At 35.7% G+C, this 22,214-nt stretch overlaps 2 protein-coding genes across 2 annotated transcripts; both read left to right on the top strand.

Moving 5' to 3' along the window:
- Positions 1-795: 795 nt before the first annotated feature.
- Positions 796-14,416, top strand: LOC120195597 (phosphoenolpyruvate carboxykinase (ATP) 1-like). Its single transcript, XM_039197571.1, has 9 exons — positions 796-807; positions 917-939; positions 1,292-1,470; positions 1,557-1,710; positions 1,790-1,872; positions 13,448-13,750; positions 13,906-14,130; positions 14,172-14,236; positions 14,390-14,416. Exons 1-9 carry the CDS (start codon positions 796-798, stop codon positions 14,414-14,416), a joined length of 1,071 nt encoding a protein of 356 aa, XP_039053502.1.
- Positions 14,417-16,505: 2,089 nt separating this feature from the next.
- LOC120195595 (protein SPT2 homolog) lies at positions 16,506-21,319 on the top strand. Its single transcript, XM_039197570.1, is given in 11 exon segments — positions 16,506-16,907; positions 17,392-17,488; positions 17,713-17,945; positions 18,145-18,283; positions 19,517-19,594; positions 19,640-19,646; positions 19,688-19,807; positions 19,901-20,540; positions 20,622-20,768; positions 20,924-21,010; positions 21,163-21,319. Coding segments are annotated over 10 exon segments (1,611 nt in total). The 5' UTR covers positions 16,506-16,907; positions 17,392-17,467; the 3' UTR covers positions 21,302-21,319.
- Positions 21,320-22,214: the final 895 nt, after the last annotated feature.

Below are 22,214 nucleotides of genomic sequence, written 5' to 3'. Positions count from 1 at the left end.
AAAATTGCATCTTGAGCAAATGGTGTTCCAAAAGAATCCATTTTGTAAATGAATTAGTAGTTTAAACATGATAATTTATGAGTTTTTTTTCAAACAATTTAAGTATATAAAATTCATATCTGGTTCATTGCAAGAATTTTGCCATTCAAGTTGGGTTCTATCATCTGTATGACATTTCTAACTCCATTAATAGTTTCACGAATCACTTCACTTGTGGCGTATAAAAATTGTGGATTTAGAAAATATCCTACATAAAAATAGCATAATTAATATATAAACAATATATCACAATTTAAATTTAAAAGTTTTATAACATACCAGTATAAAGTAAATTATTATAAAGTTGTTTACTCCATTGTCTATCAATTATTTCCCAATATAATAATAAATAAACATATAACTATGATACTTAATATTAATATAAAAATTTAATCTAAAATTGATCAGGCCAATTTTAGATATGAGAAAAATTCAATTTAAATTTAAATTAATTTAATTTTAAAATAACATTAATAAATAATTTAATTAATTCAAATTTAAGTAACTAATTTTAAACATAACTATTACGATATTATTAATGATATATATTTATAATCCAATTTTAAGAATTAAATTAAAAAAATTCATCTATGTAATTTTATATTTTAGATAATTTAAAATTTATTACGGCGTTGCGACACAATTTATAGCGTGATGCGGTGTTACATAACGATTTTGGACCATAACCATTGTGATACGATTCTTTTATCGTGTTACGCCGATAATACGTCACGATGACCTTAAAAAAACGTTATAATGCGAGCTGCTGTCGCAATTTAGTACTATGCTTTGCAAAAAAAAAAAAAGAGATCCGCGCCACGACGCCTCTAGACGGCTCCCTGGGTGCCTTTGCCATCATTTCCGAAGATGAGGTCAGCGCCAACAGCTCCAGTCCATCAGGTAAACGTCCTGCACCTGCACCTGCACCTGCACCTGCACAACAGCCAAAAAGAAACCCCCTATCAATAATTTATATGACAGCATTAGTTAATAATTACAGGGCGGATGCCCAAAAGATTTCATTGTTTTGAAAAAAATAGTTAAATTTAACTTAGTGTTATAAGTAAAATAGATTTTTTTTTTACATATCTATTATATATATTTTTTTAAACAAATTAAAATTTTAGACCCATTATTAAATTTCTAAATCCCTATGAATAATTTGATTATGAATGTAATAAATATAATTTACTTTTGGCATCTTTAAATTTTGATTAGTAATTTTCGTAATACTCTTGATTTTTCTGAGCAGTGCATCTTTGGCGTCTCTGACCCGAGGGACAGAGCCGAAAGTGGTGCGAGGAGATCCGGCAGGGAAGGTTCAAGCAGTGGCACTCGTGGCGCACCACCACCATGTGGAGGCACCAACGATCGGCGTCAGTGACAGTTCCTTGAAATTCACTCATGTCCTCTACAATCTCTCCCCTTCTGGTACGTAATAAACATAAACCATTCACCCTCGAAAAATAACTATCTGATCAAGTAAAAATCATGGATTGTTTTTGGAATTGGTGCAGAGTTGTATGAGCAGGCGATAAAGTATGAGAAGGGTTTTTTCATTACATCAACCGGTGCGCTGGCAACCCTATCAGGAGCCAAAACCGGGCGGTCCCCAAGAGAGAAGAGGGTTGTTATCGATGACACCACCCAAAAGGAGCTTTGGTGGGGAAAGTAGGTGTGTATACAGTGTTTGTTAATTCGATTCACTGAAACAAAAAAAAAGCTGATGATTTGGGGATGACATTGACAGGGGATCACCCAACATCGAAATGGACGAGCACACCTTAAAGGTGAACAGAGAGAGCTGTCGATTACTTGAATTCCCTGGACAAAGTGAAATATCTTTACATAAAATCTTTGCTTTAACTTTTTCATAATAAATTATTTGTTTATCTTATTTTATGCATTGTTTTGAAAATCGGACCGGATCGGCTGGTTCAACCAGTTTAACCGGGAATCGTTGTCTAGTCCGGTTTAATTTAGACCGATTGAACCGCTACTAGTAAACCGGCTGAAACCGTTGAACCGTTCAAACCGAACCGGCTGAAAATCAGAAGAAATCGGGAAAAACCGGCAATTTTGTTTTTTTTTTAAATTAAACCAAACGACGTCGTTTGTTAAACGAGCCAAGTCGAACTCGAGTATTGTTGAGCTCGACTCGAACTTGAAAAATTTAAAAGTAAGCTCAACTCGATTCAACTCACGAGCTAAAAATTATGAAGTTTAACTCGAACTCGTAATATAATATTGAAACTTGAACTCGAAAAAGCTTGAACTCAAAAAAAATTTAGAACCTCGATTGAAGCCTAAAATTCGAGTTTGATTGAAGTGAAAGAATAATTCACTCAATGCTTACCAAAAGGCTCCATGATTTTGAATGTCAAATTACCTCTATTATTTATAGAAGTTAGTTGGGATGATCTTCTATGTTTCTTAGCCATATGAGATTATTTTAAAAAAAAAATTAAACCAAAGAATATAATTTTGTTATGATTTTTTAGCCACAAATTTATTTTTTAATTATATTTATTATTTAATATGTTTTACCTTAAATATTATGTTGTAGTTAATTTGAATCATTTTGTTTCACTTGATTTTATGGTTTTTAACTTATTTATGTTATGACTTGCTTTGAATATGAATTGTGATATAAAAATTTATTTTTTATTAAATATTTTTGGTATTTTTATTTAATTTTTTAAATAATTATGACGTCGTCCGGTTCTTCCGACCGGTCGAACCGGTTCGACCGGTTGAACTAGTGAACCGGTAGTATGACCGGTTCGCTAACCGATCCGGTTCTGAAAACCATACTTTTATGATCATATGCTATCATTTTCGTCTTTTAGTTCAACAACTTATCATAGGGACATCCTTACCCATTGGGAGAAGTAACTTTATCTTTGCATCAAGATAGTGGGTGGGATAGTATTTTTTTTTTAATTTTTATATATTTTATATTTTTTATTAAAAATCTATTTTTTATTTCTTAATTTTATAGATCTAACCTGTCAAAATTTTATAACTTTATCTTTTCTAACGTAAAATCCTGATTTCATTATTGCTTAAATGAGTAATTTTTTTTGACCTTGGCTTGGGGTGTGGCTTACTGGTGATGAGGCTTTGTGGGACCGTTTCTCTTGGTTTTGTCATAACCTCCTCGCTTTGCTTAAAGAATAGAATTTATTTTTTTCTAGTATTTTAGCCCATATATTTCATTGAGAAAATAACTTCAGTGACCGAAAATGCCTTATAATATACGAATTTAACCAATTTTTTTTGGTTTTGCCAAAATGACCAACAAATTCACAACGCGAACTCCAATTTCACAACGCGAATATGTAAATCGCATTGCGATTTTCCAAATTCGCAACACAGAAGTCAAATTCGCAACGCGATAGTCAAATTTGCAACACAAATTCAAATTCGCAACGCAAAATTTCAAATTCGCAACGCAAAATTTCAAATTCGCAACTGAATTTCAAATTCGCAACGCGAATTTAATTTCGCAACATGTTTTAGTTTCGCAACACAAATGTTTTGGGTATATAACAACGCAGCAGCATCAACTCATAACCTAAATCGCAACTCATTCCATCTCCATCTATCACTCTCTTCGGCGACATCCTTCCCCATCTCTAATTTTTTTTACATAATTTTATTTCTATATAATTTTTCAATGATTTCTCTCCCAAATTATCAACTATCAACTTAATAAAGGTATGTTTTTCTCTAAGTTAGTGATAATATCTAGTTTATAGCTCATTTGTTTAGTAAATTAATTTACAATTTGTAGAATGAAATCATCTAATGTTGATCATGTTTGGATAAATTTGTGTTTTGGAGGGTCATGGGAGAATGTTCATGGTGTTTTACAGTATGTGCCTCTACCCATGAATCTTCAACTAAAACTATCATTAAAAAAGTTAACTTATGAAACTCTAATGTTACGTGTTGCAAAGAAATTAAATTTAGAGCCTCTAAGTGGATTTAGGCTATCTTATCAGAGAAAAGGTAAAGCTTATTTGTTAACCGACAATGAAGATGTTGAACGATTCATTGCTTACATTAGTGTTTCGCAAGAAGATGATGTTACATTGTATGTTGTTGAACCTAGAATTAGTGAAGTTTGGTCAGTAGCGGGTAGTAATCAACTAAGTTCTTCAACCCAAAATTTAATGGTTCCACCACAATTTCATCACTAAGCAAATTTTGTTTCACCAGATTTCCAATACCAAACACAATATCAAACACAATCTCAAAACCCATAACCTTTTCCTAATCCAAATCTCAATCAACTTTCAGCACCAAATTTCGGTTTTCGTATTGACCAGTTAGACGATTATGAGCCAACAGAAAAAATTGTGAGTACTAGTCAGTATTCAAAATTTGATATTGGTCAATACTCGGATTTTGATGATGTGATGAAAGAAGAAACAGACCCTGCATGTAATGATTTTGATATTGGTCAATACCCGAATTTTGATGATGAAACAGCCGTTGCCGAGGAAGATGTTGTTGATGATAATGAGGATGAAGTTACGACTGTGAATGAACATGTTGAACATCCATTCTGTAATTCATATAACCCTGAAGAAAAAGAAGAAGAACAAGAAGTCCCCGAAGAAAGGAAAAAGAAGAAAATGCCACGGGAGTATAACTGGAATATGCCAAAATTACTTCAAATACCGGAAGAAGAGTTGGTCAAGATAGCAGTTGATTGTTACACAAAAGTTATTCGTATCAAGAAAGAAGATTGTTTTGATATAAAGGAAGACTTGAAGATAGCTTTATATACGAAATGTGTGGAAGATGGCTATCAACTAAAAGTTAACAAATCAAGCAAAGATCGTTTTGAAACAAGATGTATGATTGAAAAAAACTGTACGTGGCGTATGATTGCAAAGAGGATAAAAGATTGCGAAATGTTTCAAGTTAGGACTTTTATTGATAAACATACATGTTCAAGAACCCAAGTTTTTCCTCCCCATAGACAGACAAACAAAAAGGTGTTGGGTGGTTTTATGGATGAGTTAATGTTTTTGAATGGAAGGGTATATCAGAGACATGAAATTATGACTGACATGAATGCTCGGTTCAAGATTAGTATCTCATATTCTCAAGCTTGGAGAGCCAAATGTTATGCCTTGGAATTGTTGAGGGGGTCGCCAGAAGCATCGTTTTCCTAACTGCCGACTTATTGTCACAATTTAAAGCTGAAAAATCCTGGGTCGGTAACTCATATCAAAACAGATAGAGATGGACGCTTTGAGTTGTTGTTTATCGCCATTGGTGCTGCGATTAGTAAATAATTATAATTTTGTTGACTCATTTTTGTTAGTTGCATGCATTTCACATTTAAATGATTATATTTCTTGTGTATATGATTTTGTAGATTTGTTCGTTTATTACTTGCATGCGCCAGTTATTATAGTTGACGGAGCACATTTGAAAGGTCGATACCTTGGAGTAAACTTATTAGTAGTAGCCATGGATGCTAACAATGGGATAATGTCAATAGCTTATGGGGTTGGCAAATCTGAAACCTCTGATTTATGGACATGGTTTATGGGGCATCTTAGGGATTGCATAGGTCCTATTAGCAATCTGACAATCATATCCGATAGGGAAAACTCAATTGACAACGCTGTTAGAAGGTGTTTCCCAGATGCTTTTCATGGACTTTGTGGTGTTCATTTGTACATAAATCTAAAATCAAGGTCTGCTGGTATAAAAAATCACAAATGGACATACTGGAAGGCTGTAAAAGCTTATCGGGAAGTGGATTTTAATAAGCATATAAATTGTTTAAGACGTGTTTTGCCTCAATGTGCTCAAACACTAGAAGATGTTGGGTTTGAAAGATGGTCAAGAGTACATCAACTTGGAGCAAGATATGGTTTCATGACGTCTAATAGTGCAGAATCAATCAACGCTCTAAGTCGTCATTCCCGAAAATTACCTATTACTATGTTAATGGAGTTTTTTCGAGCCTCTATTCAACAGTGGTACTACAAGAAAAGAAACCATGCAGGTATTATTTCTTTAAATTTGTAACTTATCATATATTTTACTAAGTATTATTTATTTAAATTTACAGGAACATTGGAACGTCGTGTTACACCATGGACTAAAAAAAGATAACGAAACGTGTTGTGAAGTCAACGCCATGGAGAGTTAAACCATGTTCAAACACTTTGTTTGAAGTATTGGATAATAACTTAAATGGGCTTGTCGATCTAAATGTAAAGACGTGTAGTTGTAAGAAATGGCAAACATCTGGTTATCAGTGTCGCCATGTTATAAAAGTTTCTCTTCATCTAAACCAAGATGATTCAAGCGCATACGCTATGGATTGCTACACTACAGAAGTATATCGACATACTTATGCCGAGATTGTCTACCCATGTCCACATCCTTCTAAGTGGGATATACCAGATGACTGACAAACAGTTTTGCCACCAGTCATGGACAGCAGTCTACATGGCCGACCAAAAAATCACGATCGTATACCGTCTAAGGGTGAAGAGAAGAGGATATCGATATGTAGTCGGTGCAAGGAAATTGGTCATACAAGGTTGACATGTGGATCACCAGTTCCATCACAATCATCTTTTCCTCTACCAAAAAATGGATCCTCGTCAAAATCTAAAGCTAATATGGTGCAAAGCAAAAGAAAATCAAAATCGCAATAAAAATAAAAAATCACAACCGGCTTCACCTTTTGGGACTTATTAACTTAGGTGATTTTTAAATGCAAACGTTGTATTATGTGTATTTTATGTGTGAATGCATACATTTTCAGTTAGACATTCATTATTAACTTGAGTTTGAACATTGCTATGATCTGTTCAGTTGTTATCATGTTGGGATTTTCTCTTATGTTTGATTGCTTGGATAGTTGTTATCTTGCTTCTTCAAGTGTCCTTAGCTTGTATTTATAGCTTGGAATGTGTTTGATGTTGTATATAACTTGATGTTGTATGTTTCGTTCAACGCGAAAGTCAAATTCGCAAACCGAAAATCGTGTTGCGAATTTGACTATCGCAACGCTTATTTCGCGTTACAAATTTGACTTTCACGTTGCGAATTTAACTTTCATGTTGTACATTATTTGAACATTGTTATGGGTACATTATTTGGAAAATAATGTTCCGGACTTCGTTAGAAATAACCCTTTTTCATCGGATTAATTTCATTTTTATGGGTACATTTTTTGAACATTGTTATGTATAAATTTGTTGTGTATGTATGTTTTGGTTTGATTATATTGTATGTATATTTTCATTCAGATGAGATGGGCTGTGTATAACAAAACAATCTATCTCTTCCATGTGAATACTTTATTTTAACCATGTGACAAGTGTGACAACCCCATCAACTCACAACTCAGCTTTGTTCTCAATCAATATTGTCTTTTAGCTTGATGGTTCATAAAGCATGCTACTTGAACAGTATGAATCAATTATGCGATTTCCATGTTCAATTTAACACTGCATTTTAAATTCATTTCATATGTAATTGGAGTTTGAATTTAAATTTAAATTTGAGTTTGAATTTCAATATAAATTTCGGCTCCACTATAAATATTAGACCAAGCCAATATGCATGTTATCATTGATTATTCCTAATTTCCATTTTTTTTTTCAACTTTAAACGCGAGGGAAATCCCGACCATCATAATTTTTGGTCAACTTTAAAGCATCAGAAACGTTTCGGGCGTATGATCTGGGTGGTATACGAGAAATGCAACAAATAGTAACTAAAAATCCTGATAATTGAGGGCTACAACTTGTAATAATAACAAAAATAATAAGTCCGAAATGCTTCCGAGTACCACCCAAATCATAAGTCCGAAATGCTTCCGATGCTCATCAAAATCCAAAGCTCATATGGTGCCAAGAAAAAGAAAATCAAAATCCAAATCTCATATGGTGCCAAGCAAAAGGAAATCAAAATCTACAACTTGAGTTTGAACATTGTTATGATCTGTTCAGTTGTTATCATGTTGGGATTTTCTCCTGTGTTTGATTGCTTGGATAGTTGTTCTATTGCTTCTTCAAGTGTCCTTAGCTTGTATTTATAGCTTGGAATGTGTTTGATGTTGTATATACCTTGATGTTGTATGTTGCGATCAACGCGAAAGTCAAATTTGCAACGCGAAATAAGCGTTGCGATAGCCAAATTCGCAAATCGAAAATCGCGTTGCAAATTTGACTTTCGCGTTGCGAATTTAACTTTTGCGTTGCGAATTTGTACCTTCAACAGGTCTTTCTTGCCTTCAAACATAATGTAGATTGAATTTTTTAGAAACAACAAATCAACTTTTAAAAATCAATTAAACATGCAAAACAATAATTCTTATTTACACATCAAATTAAACAAATCAACTTTTACAAATCAACTTTTGCAAATCAATTAATCAAAAAATAAATCTTATTTCCTCATCAATTAAACAAATCAACTTTAAATGTAAAATTCAATTAAACAAAGCAAAAAAAGTGTACCCCAGACTGTTGTTTATGCACAAATACATCAATTTCACGAAGCTCACTTCAGGATTAACCTTCAGAAACCAAACATTTGCTCAAACAACACTTTCTACACATTTAAAACCAACAAACAGCAAATTACTGAATTCTAGGTACTTAACCAAATATTTTCAAACCAATTAAAGAGTATCTATGTTAACACTTGCTCAAACTTACCAATTGTTTATGCACACTTTCAGCACGCGGATGCAGGTAGGCAGCATCTCGTATATATCAATCTGGCCATATAATGCCGAAACCACAAGCCTACTGCACCTCTATCTCTATCTGTGGGAGGTAGATACTGTTTACTTCCTATCGTCAAACGTTCCAAGCACAAGCATACGAGAGGACAACAATCCCATCTGGCTCCCTGCGTTTGTTGTGACGCAGTCTCGTCTCTGATCATTGTAATTTTGAACTTCTTTGGCTTCTTGTTTCCAGAATTTGTCCAATAATAAACCGCATTCAAGTATTTAGCCAAATGATCGCTCCATCCCTTTGTAATAATATCTCTCAAATCAGACAATGATATGTAATTCAACATGTTGTCATATACCATTGTCTTCAGGGATGAGAGCTGAAGCTCGACGAGAAGCCAATGACGACGTTTCAAAACAGGGATAAACACCGGCAATCATAAATAATTGTGCACATCAAATAAAATTTATGAAAACCTTTAAAATATTCAAAAAAAATAAATACTAACCTTATCGACCTCTCACCACGCAGGATAAAGTTTAGCTTTTCCATTACCCAACGCATATGAAGCATCTCTCTGATCCTTCAAGTGAGCTGCGTGAAAAGACGTCGGCATAATAGTCCATCAAGTATTTCTTTTCCTCAATTTCTTTATTATTAGAAGACGTGACACCCATGCATCAATATGTTGTTTTATAAAAAAATAAATATATTAGTGAATTTATTAATAATTTAAAAAAAATTAATCAAAATGCAATATAAGAAGAATATAAGACTTACCACCCCTTCGAGATAGCCATTATCTTCAACCCCTAATAAAATACCCCACCAAGACCGATCAAGAAACAAATGAAAAGCATCGTCGATTTGGCATAGGTCAGAATAACACCCCTTGCTCCGCTAATGTAGATAAAAATTAACTGCGGTCTTAGCCCAAAGGGTATTATCCGTAATTGTTTCCGGTAGTGTTTCTCTCTCATGCTGAGGAATGGTACTTACCGGTAACACATACGAAAGCCAACTCGCATCTATTATATCAGGCACAGGAGGGGGTTTATCAATATGTCGACATATGACGCCATGTGAATCGGGCTCTTGAACGGCGGGCGGGACCTCTTGAACAATGAAAGGGGCCTCTTGAACGGTGGGAGGGGCTTTTTCGATGATGAGAGGGGCCTCTTGAATGATAGGAGGTGCATCAGGCTTATTTTTACGGAGTCTTGGCACTAGTGGGGTGAACGGAGACGTAATGGCACGTGCACGACGTCTGATGCGTGAACCCCGTCGTCCAAGAAAAACCCAACGTAAAACATCTACCTTATCGGGCCACTGAAAATAAATTAATACATAAATCAGTAAATAAATAAATAAATAATGCCGAAAAAAGGTTATTTGCATTTTTAGTATAGTATTAAACAAATTTACCTCATTGCGTAGAGTATGAACCTCATTCTGCAATAATGAAACAATCTCGCGTAGAGCGGCAACCTCATCACGTAAAGTAGATACCTCACCGCGTAGCGCACCATTGTCATCACGTAAAAAATCCACCTTACCACGTGAAGATCGAACCTCATCACGCCATGCACCATTATCTTCACGTAAAGTACCGACCTCATGATGCAAAGCACCGACGTGGAGAACAGGGAGATATATGTCGTGGCCTCTTTGCCGGTCGCCTATCATGAGGTGATAGTGGAGAAGAGGCTCGATGATGTGATGGAATAGGTGATGGTAGAGGTAGAGAAGAGGCTCGATCAGGTGATGGCTCCGGGTTTCGAGCTGTAGAATCGGCCCGATCATGTGATGGCTCTCGAAGTAGGGGGTGCTCATCATCCGTCCCATCAAAAAACCGCTTACTAGCTTGCCACCAATCAATGGCAAGCTCAACCTCTGTGGTTATCAGCCTCTGTAATGGATAGTTGGCCTCCTAGCAATATAAAAGCTCAAACAAAGTTAAACTTGTACTAGTAATAACTTGTTTATATATGGTATTATTTGTGTGTTAACTTACATCATTCATCGTCGTATATGGGAGTAACTCTTCCCAATCCAACATGCAGATCCTCTTCTAGGTAATAGCCCTAGGAATATCATTTGATCTTTTTATCGCATATGTCCGTATGCTAGGGAAAACCTCAAATATCCAAATCTACAAACAATATAATACACAAACATTAGTAATTGTTAAATAATTAATTATAATTTTGGAAATATTATATAGAAATTCTTACCTTAAAGGCCCAAGTAAAGCATGTCAAAGTGTATTTAGAACCATCGCCTTGCAAACTTTTTCGGTCCTCAAAGGCAGACGACAACTTCTTCCAGGTAGCTTTCCATATATATGAACCCCACGGAAACAGGTTCCATGCATTTAGGTCCTCTACCAATAATATTAGGTCCTCGGAGATAGGTTGTCTGCCCTCTTTGCCTAAAAACTCGGCATGCAAAAGTAATAAATGGAATACTCGGACAACATTAGGGTCATCCATCCGAGTAAAACCATCTTTATCAAATAATCTCTTCAAGTCATCGACGTGTAAAATCGGCTTCGACTTTGCCAGCTCAGGAAAAATCCGAGATAACCATGATGGGCGGGCGATATGACTAGTGTATCGACCTACATCACCGTGTCCGAAGCGTAGACCAGTGATTAAGCAAAACTCCTCCTGCCCAAAACAAGTATGTGCCGGAGGAAAATGAAACCGTATCTCCTCATCACCACGTTGTATCCCCTCGGGTAGATCGTTAGTTATGGTCTGAAGAAACAAATGTGTCAATATAGCATCTCCACCCGTATGTTGCACTTTCAACCATGGCCCGAAGCAAGTATCCTCAAACAATTTTCTTTGTAGAGGTGTAAGCGTCGACGCAATTTTAGTGGCTAGGCTTAATTTATTCCTTAAGGTCAATGCAACCGAAAAAAATTTCTACAAAAACAATAAACATACAGTTAGATATACCAAAAACTCCTTATTATACACTATAAACAGACATGATATTAAACAGTGAAAACAAAACCAAATATATTTCAAACTAGCACGGTATTCACCCAAGTCATTATTCCATCATAGTTCACAAAATGCATCAAATAACATTCTAGAACTAAGCACTTATATAAACATTTAAAAGGACAACATATAAGTTTAGTGCAGGTTCAAGGACAACATAAAGAGTAGTAGTTTATTCTTGAAACTTAAATTAGCAACACTGTGAAGTTAGTATTTGTCTTTTTTTTTGTTGAAGTAATGCAATTCATTCAAGTTTCAATTTTCAGAATAAAAGAAGTTTCTGAAACTTAAATTCGCAAAGCGAAAATGAAAATCGCAACGCGAAACTAAAATCGCGTTGCGATTTTCATTTTCACGTTGCGATTTAGGGTTTCTTCAACAAAAAGACAAAACAAAGACAAATACTAACTTCACAGGGTTAAAGACTAAACAGTTTAGCAGTATTGGCAGCAACCGAATGAATTTACTAAGCAATCTTAGTGAAATGGTTAATCTATATATATTGAAATTACCAGTAAATTTATCATCAATATAAGAAAAATCTAATAATAATACAAAAATTTCAAAATAAAAATAAGAGATTAAAAAAACTAACCCTCAGTGGTTGATTTTCCATTTCTGACCGTGAATGGTTGTGAGGGTTGCTCTGAGAGATGGAGATAGACGGATTTCGTCGGAGATGGGGACGGATGTCGCCGTAGAGAGTAAGAGATGGAGATGGGGATGAGTTGTGATTTAGGGTTTTAGGTTAGAGATGATTTGCGATAATACTGTTTACATTTGTATTGCGAAATTAATATTGTGTTCGCGTAAAAACATTTGACTTTCGCGTTGCGAATTTGACTTCTGTGTTGCGATTTATAAATTCGCGTTGCGAATTTGGAAAATCGCAACGCGAATTTGGAAACTGGGTTGCGAAATTGGAGTCCGCGTTGCGAATTTGAGATCGCGTTGCGAATTTGAGATCGCGTTGCGAATTTGAGATCGCGTTGCGAATTTGTTGGTCATTTTGACAAATCCAAAAAAAGTTGGTTAAATTCGTATATTATAAGGCATTTTCGGTCACTGAGGTTATTTTCTCTATTTCATTTTAAGCGAAAAGACTTTTCTATTAATAAAAATCTTTAAGTTAACAAACAATTAACTTTTTAAAATATGGATTTTTTCACCCTAAAAATGAAATATTGAAGTTCAAAATAATCTAAAAATAAAAATAAAGGATAAAGTGACTATTCGATGAAACATTAAGAAATTTTTGTACTAAAATAAAATTTTGGGGGCCAAAATGGCTAAATAAAGAATAGGACCAAAATGTAATATCTGCTGTTCATTTACTTACATAATATTGATTCTAATTACGTAAATTGTTACAGGTTTTTGTGAATGATCAATTCATGAACTGGGATCCAAAGAACAGAATCAAAGTCCGGATTGTCTCTGCCAGAGCCTATCATTCGTTGTTCATGCACATGTAAGCGAAAACTAAACAATTCTAAAATTTTATAATCCCCCCTTTTCTGTTTTGTTTCACAGGTCTAAGTCTATCCCAGACAAGTTTCTAAAATTTTATAATGTGTTGAGTTTCATCATCCCTATAGAATTCCCTGAGGCAATAAGATGAACAAAAATGGTAAAAGTTTAGTGTACAATTGGATAATTGGGCAGGTTACAGGTGTATCCGACCCAGTCCTGAAGAGCTGGAGAATTTTGGTACTCCGGACTTCACTATATACAATGCTGGACAGTTCCCGTGTAATCGTTATACACACTACATGACATCCTCCCCTAGCATAGACCTTAACCTTGCTAGGAGGGAAATGGTCATCCTCGGCACCCAGTACGCCGGGGAAATGAAGGGTCTTTTCAGTGTCATGCATTATCTCATGCCCAAGCGTCAAATCCTCTCCTTACATTCTGGCTGCAATATGGGAAAACATGGAGACGCTGCCCTCTTCTTTGGACTGTCAGGTATAGTATAATTGGATCGAGGTCGTATTGCGGTGCTACTCCCAGAAACCGATATGTGTTCTCCTAACTTTGTACTTGAATCCTTATCGCATTTGTTTCGTGAAAAAAAAGAGATGTATGTTGCTAATGAGTTTACTTCAATGATTCTTAAACAGGCACCGGTAAGACCACTCTGTATACCGATCACAACAGGTATCTGATTGGAGTTGATGAGCACTGTTGGAGTGATAATGGTGTGTCGAACGTTGAAGGTGGTTGTTATGCTAAGTGCATTGATCTTTCAAGGGACAAGGAGCCAGATATCTGGAATGCCTTTAGTTTGGCACTGGCAAAATTCTATGGCTCTCTCTGGCCTTTGATCAAACTACTGCAAAACAGTTGTAAAGCTCGATTTGATCTTTTGAATTCTTTGTTTATGCAGTGTTGAAAAATGTAGTTTTTGATGAACATACAAGGGAGGTGATTACAACGACAAATCAGTTACAGGTACAGATATTATAAAAAAAATATCTGAAAATTTTTATTTACATTAGGAACTTGCTTGGTTCAGTGAAGCCACCACCAATGGATAAGATGAACAATGTTATTCTGATTTACAGAATAAACGTAATCTTTAACACTGATTTTCTTTGCTTGCAGAGAACACTCGTGCAGCCTACCGATTGAATACATTCCCAATGCTAAGATACCATGTGTCGGTCCACACCCGAAGAATGTCGTACTTTTGGCATGCGATGCCATTGGTGTCCTTCCACCTGTGAGCAAGCTGAGTCTGGCTCAAACCATGTACCATTTCATTAGTGGCTACACGGCTTTGGTAGGGTTCTATGTCTTTCTGCTGCATTTTATCGAGGCATCTGCTTCTTGCAGCTTGCGACTGAACTTGTTTGATGATACACAGAAGATGGTATAAAGGAGCCAATAGCAACATTCTCAGATTGCTTTGGTGCAGCGTTCATTATGTTGCATCCCACCAAGTATGCAGCCATGCTCGCCGAGAAAATGCTGAAGCATGGTGCAACGGTGGCTGGTCAGGTGGAAGGTAACAACCGGTCATTGCAAGCTATTGTAAAAGTTAACGTAATTCCCAGAATAGTTTAACCAATCTCTACTCTATGGGTCTGAAAACCGCATTAAGTTACCGTACACTCGAAAAATCATTGATGCCATTGACTCTGGTAGCCTCTTGAATGCAACTTACCGGAAAACCGAGGTATTTGGGCTAGACATCCCCACTGAGATTGAGGGAGTGCCTTCCGAAATCTTGCATCTTGAGAACACCGTAAGTAGTCGCTTCTTCAACTATATCTCTTTCAACATGTTACCGGTGTTGATGTATTTGGCTATTGTTTTGCAGTGGGCCGATAAGAAGGCGTAGGAGACGCTGTTGAAACTGGCCGGGCTGTTCAAGAACAACTTCGAGACGTTCACTAATTACAAGATTGGCAAAGACAAGAAGCTGACCGAGGAGATCCTGGCAGCTGGTCCAAACTTCTAATGCAAAGGGAAGAAAGTGTGGTCAGCCGATTTGCATAAAGAGAATGAATGTGATAGAAATAAGAGTTTTAGCATTATAAAGATGTAGTCGTTTGTTGGGTTTCCATTTCATATATAAAACGTTTTGTTATGTTACTCCAGTTTCAATTCATAGATGAAGTAGCCTTCGTCTTTTTCTGTCTAATCTTTTATTCATAAATGAAATATAAAATTTTCAGATTGTACGTCATTTTCCTCGGTCAATTCATACAAACCACCATCAATAAGGACATGGGAGCGAAGTTAATGACGACAAATTGATCTATAATATAAGACACTATCTATAGCAGGGGAAAAGACTTGAATGCTCCCGGCCAAAGAAGGAAAATATTAACAGAATTAAAACATGAAGTTATGTTGATGAACTTTTCATATTTTAATTTATTTTAGACATATGATGTTGCATTCAAGAATTAAATAGAGGAAAACTTGAAAAATATTCGTCGTCTTCTTTCATCGTTCTTAACTAACAAACATGAACTTTGTATACAACATTACTTCAATGACCAACTACGGAAACTAGCTAACAACTAACGCAAACCAGGGGCTGAGTTAGTCATAGGAAAAGGATGATGAATGAACTGATTAGGGACTGATCCATCCAGAAAAAAAGAATTGATTCATAAAAAAAAAAAAGACTGATCATATTTGAAAATTGCATTTAAGTCCCTAAAATTATTTTAGCCTCTGACCTCCCAAAGAGCAATGTTTTACAAAATAGTCTTTAAATTTTTGGATTTAAAATTAAGGACGAATACTAACTTATTTTGTGTCCATATTTCAACAGTAGATATATTTTGACTTTAATTTCACGTATGAACTAGAAATTAGAAAATTCATGTTATTCTTGAAATATTAACAAAATTCAATTTAATCTCTAAAACATATTGTTTGTATAATTAAAGGCTGAATTGAGGTTCGTTGTCGGAATTTTATATGTCGTCCGTAAACATGATGAATTGAAGTATTATGATCTTAATTTTAAATTTCAGCACGTTTTCTACATTAAGTGTGAAATGACGTAAATACATCTATACACATATAATCCGATTTGAAAAGATCTATACGTTGGTCAATTGATAGAAGAAAATATAGTGGGAGAACAGCAGCGTATTTTATATTCCCAACGCACCGTTTCAAGTTATGGATTTCTTCATTTCGTTTTTGTTTGGGAAGGATAATTTAGAGTCGCGAGTTTCATTTCATAGGTTTTCCAGTTCTGAATGTATCAGTTAAAACGGCCATCTTTCGCGCCGGATCAATATCTTTTCTTTTTTCCTTTTAAGAAATTCGTTACAAAATAAAACTCAGTTTTGCCCAATCAGGACTTGGTCCGAGTTAACTACCGACTCACTCACCGAACTTGGAAAAATTGAAGTGTGCCCTTGATATCCAAAAGCGCATGATAGAATCAATCCCTTTGCCTTTCGTTTCTGGGACCTTCTTTCTCCCTTCATATTTAAGCCTATCATTCCCTAATTCCTCCAATACTTCCGGATATCGAAGACTTGCGGTTCGTTTTCTCTCCCTCGAACCAGATCCAAATCTATCTTTCGAGGCGCTGGTTTAGGATTTTCGCTTGAAAAATCGTGGATTTCGTTGATTTTCGATCCGATTAAAGGTTTTATGTGTCGACTCTTTCCGATCTATTAATTTCGTTTTACGTATGTTTTGGGTATTTTTCTTTTTTAACCACTTTCCGGAACCGATTTGGTTGGATCGACCGAATCGGTGTTATCGAATTTGGTTGATATTAAACCAGGTTTGACAGATTCGTTTTCAGATTGTTCAACTTTGGGGGTAATCGAATCTGTTTCTGCGAAATAATTAGGGTTTTTTGTGGTTTTTCATAGTCATTGTTTCCGAAATAATTTAGGGGTTTTAATTGCAAATTTTTCTTCAGAAAACTTCATATATATATATTTTTAGAAAATAATATGAAGGTCAGTGATTCAAATTAATAGAGGTTGAATATTGCTTAATATTAGAGTCACGAAGTAGATTATAAGAAGAATTGAGGAATTTTGTATTTAATTTTCTTCAAAATTTCATTATTTTTCCAATAATCATTAACATAATAACATTGTTGATTGTTTGATATTCAGGTATCACACATTTTTTCTGATAAGTTCATTCAAGGCGATAAAGAACCATTATTGTTAATTGGTGCTTGCTTGAGCAATGAGGGGATATGATAGAGAAGTAAGTCTACTCAAAGGAAGAAATAAGTGTATTGCTCACTTTATAGAAAATGATAAAACTTAAGCATTGTTTTTTGCATATTTTATATCCATTCTTCATGATCCGGGAATTTTTGTATCCTTCGTTAGTTAATTTAAGTTTAGTTGTTTATTATCTGTCATTTTCTTTTGAATGTGGGCCTTTCTTCCCTCTCTTGCTAATGAAATTTCTTATTTTTTATCTAGGAAGTTGAGGATTATGATGATTATGATATGGAAGGGGAATATCAAGATGAGGATGCTATGGAAAAAGATGGAGAGGGATATGAGGAAGAGGAAGAGGAAGAGGAAGAAGAAACCAGACATCCTACACAAGAAGAATTGGAACACCTAGAGTTAAGACAGCGGCTGAAAGACTCTATCAGACGAAAGAGGAAGCAAAGTGCTTTAGCTTCTTCTTAGAAGCTTCCATACAACAAGTGAGTGATGTGCTTCCTTTTACAGAATGATTTTCTTTTGTTGAAGTTTTGTTACACTTGAACACTTTTCTGGATTCATGATTTTAGAATATACCAATGCTTTTCTTCCAATACTTATGGTACTTGTTAAGTATGTCGATTCCAGGTTTACATAACTGTAATTATTCTAAATAAGCTTACAAATGTTTTCGTCCTGCAGCTTTGGATCCTTTTCTGGCCCTTCTCAGCCTGTTATTTCTAATAGAGTTATCCAAGAAAGCAAGTCATTTTTTAATGTGAAGTCCTTATATATGTTTTTTGTGTTTATATTGATATGCATGGTTATGCGAACTCCAATCTGATGAACTCAATCAACCTATTGAGGTTATTATTTATTCTATTAGATAATTATACCATATCTTTCACAGTTTTTAAAATATGTCACAGTTTTGCAACCGAGTATATCACTTTTCCTGCAGTGTAGTATGCATAGCGGTTTAATCAAGCCAAGCTGACTCAAGTTTGAGTTGAAAGTTTTTAATATTAATTAAAAACAATAAAATATATATTAAAATGTAAAAGTTCCATCTGGCTTGCAAGTGAATTGATTTGAGTATTAAGATTATTGACCTTAGCATGCACAAGTACTTGAGTTTGACTTGGTTATGTACAAGCCAAATTTTGAGACTTTTTATTGAGCCGGACCTGAGTAGCTTCCATGCATAAGTGTCTCATTTACATTCCCAAGTATGCATGCCTAATGCTTTGAGATGGAGTCAGGTTTTAATATTCATAATCTTTCACTTATCGAGGACTGCTTGAGATCTGATTTGAAGGATTTAGACCTTACCGAGGACATGACCTCTGATAGGAAATTATGGAGACTTAAGACCGGGGTAGCCGAGTAGTGCGGGTCACATCCGTAGGGTGTATCATCTCTGTCTTCTTTTAATGTCTTTGTAGTAATTTACATGACTTTTACTTTTTATACGTTTCTGTCATTGGAAATTATGGAGGCTTAGAACTAGGGTAGCGGAGTAGTGTTGCCTTTGTTTAGGTTTTAACCCATTTTATTTATTCCTTCTCGTAGTTTGCTATCGTCGACTTCTGTGTATCATTCTCTTCATGTTTACTCTTTTTAAATTTTGTCGGTTCTTACGTTTCTGTCTATCGCAGAGAGTTTTAAGCAGGGATTTATTTGCAGGGATTACTTCCCATTTACAGACGCGCATATTGAAGACTGCATTATTAACACTGTTTAACTATGTATTTATTTATTTAACTATACATGCATTGCATTCTATCTTTATTTTTAATTTTCTGACTGCCAGAGGTCTTTCACGGAAGCTGCTTTCAACCTGGCGTTGGGGCAGCCTACTACCCTACCTCCCCCTTACCCCATTGTATATGGGAATAGGGTTTTGTTGTTGTTGTTGTTGTTGTTTCACTTATTTTGCGCCCATTATATATATGTGATGCTGCTTGTTAATAGCTTCGTAACCTTCATTGAAGATTTTTTTTAACTGATTGAAGGATTCCAAGTTTTACTTGGTGTTCCGAATTTGTATTGACAACCTTGCGATTTTCTGTAGAGTAAAAAGAACCATGCTTCAAAAAGTGCTGAACCAAAACAAGCCCAACATGGCCAGACACTCAAACCTCCAAATAAGGTATTTACTCTTTAGAACTTCTAATTTGGTTTTATCTTTTGAAAGAGCTCTGGTATGTGGTAACTAATGTTTTCATTTTCTGGACTTGTGCAGCTCAGAAGGAAGTGGAGGAACTTAAGGTTGCAAGAGATTACTCATTTCTCTCAGATGATACAGGGGTTCCAACTTCTTCAAAAGATCCTCCACCTCGAAATGTTTCTACTCCAAAATCTGGTAGATTACTAATTAACTGCATTAAATTTAATTTCTTTCTCATAAGCTTAAATCGAAGACAACTTACACAAATTTTTAAATTGATTTTTGAAGAGGTGCGATCAGCTCAAAAGTTGCCAAAAAGCAAACAGCCATTGGACAACAACAACAATATTGGCAGAAATTTGCAAGGCACCCATGATGAAAGGCAATCAGTTCCTTTGAGGGGTCAATTGCAATCTAAAGCTGGCACCTACAAGTCTTCTTCTGCCAATAAATCAAATGGGATGCCAATGGATTCTAAAAAGCAGCTTGGTTTTAGCAGTGGTATGAGACCTGACCGACCTGGTATTTGCAATGGTATGGGTTCTAGCCGGCCTGTTATTGCTAGCAATGGTCCTGGTCCTGGGCGGCCTGTTAGCGATGGCATCAGGCCTGGTTGGCCTGCTGGTGCTAACAATTCTATTGGGCGTAGCCATCCAGTTGGTTCAAGCAATGGTACTGGGTCTGGCCGGCCTGCTGGTTCTAGCAGCGATACTGGGTATGGCCGGCCTGTTGGCCCTAAAGCTATGCCTCCTTCCAAGATGCCTATCGCAAAGATGGTGAAGAAAATTTCTGCACCAACTTCTAGGAATCTCCCTTCCAGTGCTCACAAAGCACCTCCATCAAAAGTGCATTCGTCTGATTCAAGACATAACTTAGAACAGAAACGGGGATCACAAGAACGTAGCAAGGATAAAATGATGCCCCAAAGGCCTCCACTTTCATCAAAGCCACAAAGGCCTCCGGTGTCATCAAAGCCACAAAGGCCTCCAGTATCATCAAAGCCCCAAAGGCCTCCGGTATCATCAAAGCCACATGCAAACAAGCCAGTGAAGCAAGTCACGTCACATTCTCAAATGAAGTCAAATGTACAGAGACCGAAGAAAAGGCAATTAAGTGAAGATGAAAAGGCTTTATTGATGATTAGAAATATGTTCCGGTAAGATCTCCATCCTGTCATGTTTCTCCCTCCTGGACCTTTCATTGAAATCTGAGGTATGTCTTATTAACTGGAAGAGTGAATCACTTGTTGCTTTCAGTATTTTGATTTAAATGTTTCAAATTGTTTTCTAATATTTGATTACTCCATTGCAGCACTGATAGATATCCGGTTTGTGATGATGATGATGTTAGTGACATGGAGGCAAACTGGGACGAGATAAGGGAAGAGGAAAGAAGAAGGTTAGTAAAATTTCCCGAACCCGTTTTTCTTTATTAAAAATAAATCACTTGCTAGCATTTGTATGTTGATCCCGAACCTGTTCATTAATCAACTTTAAAGATGTATACCTAATTGCACTTCATTTATTATATAATTACATTTTTCCATGCAGTGCTAAAATTGCAAGGCAAGAGGATGAAGAACAAGATGGCCTAAAAGCGCAAGCTGAGCCAACACTGACTGACGAAAGTTCAAATATCCTTTTTCATCATCCGGTGTTATTTATTCCCTATGTAATTACCACAAATTGAAGAACGTTTTCATTTTGTTCCAATTAAATCCAACTAGTGTTTTTCTTTGGGGTTTTAGAAGAGTTCAAATAATACATTAGGTTTCTTTTTTCGTGAACAAATAATTACTTTTTTTTTGGTTGGTACATAAACGTTATTAACATGAAAGTTGACGCATAACGACGTTTTTCTTGTGGCGTTTGCAATCAAAATCATTTGGTAAGATTATTCAAAGTGTTATACTTTTGTATGTTCTTTCAATAATTAGAGGACAGTTAACATTTCACGCTAATATTAATAAAATGTTCTTTAGGAAGCCATTCTGTCTATTCCTCGTGGTATAACTCGACTTATGGAACTAAACACTATGAGGCAAGGCGTGCAAAGTGATTTCAAAGAGAGGAGCACCAGTAGAGATGCACATAGCCGGATTTAAATCCGATCTGGATCGGATAAAAATCGATCCGGTTTTTTCACTAAGCTAAAAAACCGGTTTATAAAAAAACCGGTTCGGATCATAACCGGTTTGGAGGGTCGGATGATGTAACCGGTGTAATCGGTTTCGGTTTGAAAAAAACCGGTTTTTAATCCGGTAAAAAATCCGGTCGTCCAATTTTTTCTCAAATCGATTATACTATCCGGTTTTAAAATATCCGATCCGGTTTAAAAAAAACCGGTTTTTTCCAAATCCGGTTTCGGATATTTTTTACACAAAATCGGATATTCAGATTTTTTGTGCACCTCTAAGCACCAGGATCGGTGCTGAGTGAACGTCATTTGTCTTCAAGCTTGGGAAAAGGGTTTCGAGAAGTGCTTTGATAGAGGTTTTCAATCATTATGAAAGGGTGACTCTAGAACTCCGGCAGATTTAGATTTAGATTGGTTAAATGGTTCTTAGCTAAGTACCCGAACGTTATCATTCAGGTTGACTCTC

This window comes from Hibiscus syriacus, unplaced genomic scaffold, assembly GCF_006381635.1.
Source record: "Hibiscus syriacus cultivar Baekdansim isolate YM2019G1 unplaced genomic scaffold, ASM638163v2 tig00117016_pilon, whole genome shotgun sequence".
Lineage (NCBI taxonomy): Eukaryota > Viridiplantae > Streptophyta > Magnoliopsida > Malvales > Malvaceae > Hibiscus > Hibiscus syriacus.
Note: the sequence above shows the minus strand (reverse complement) of the source record. Positions and strands in the feature narration are given on the sequence as shown.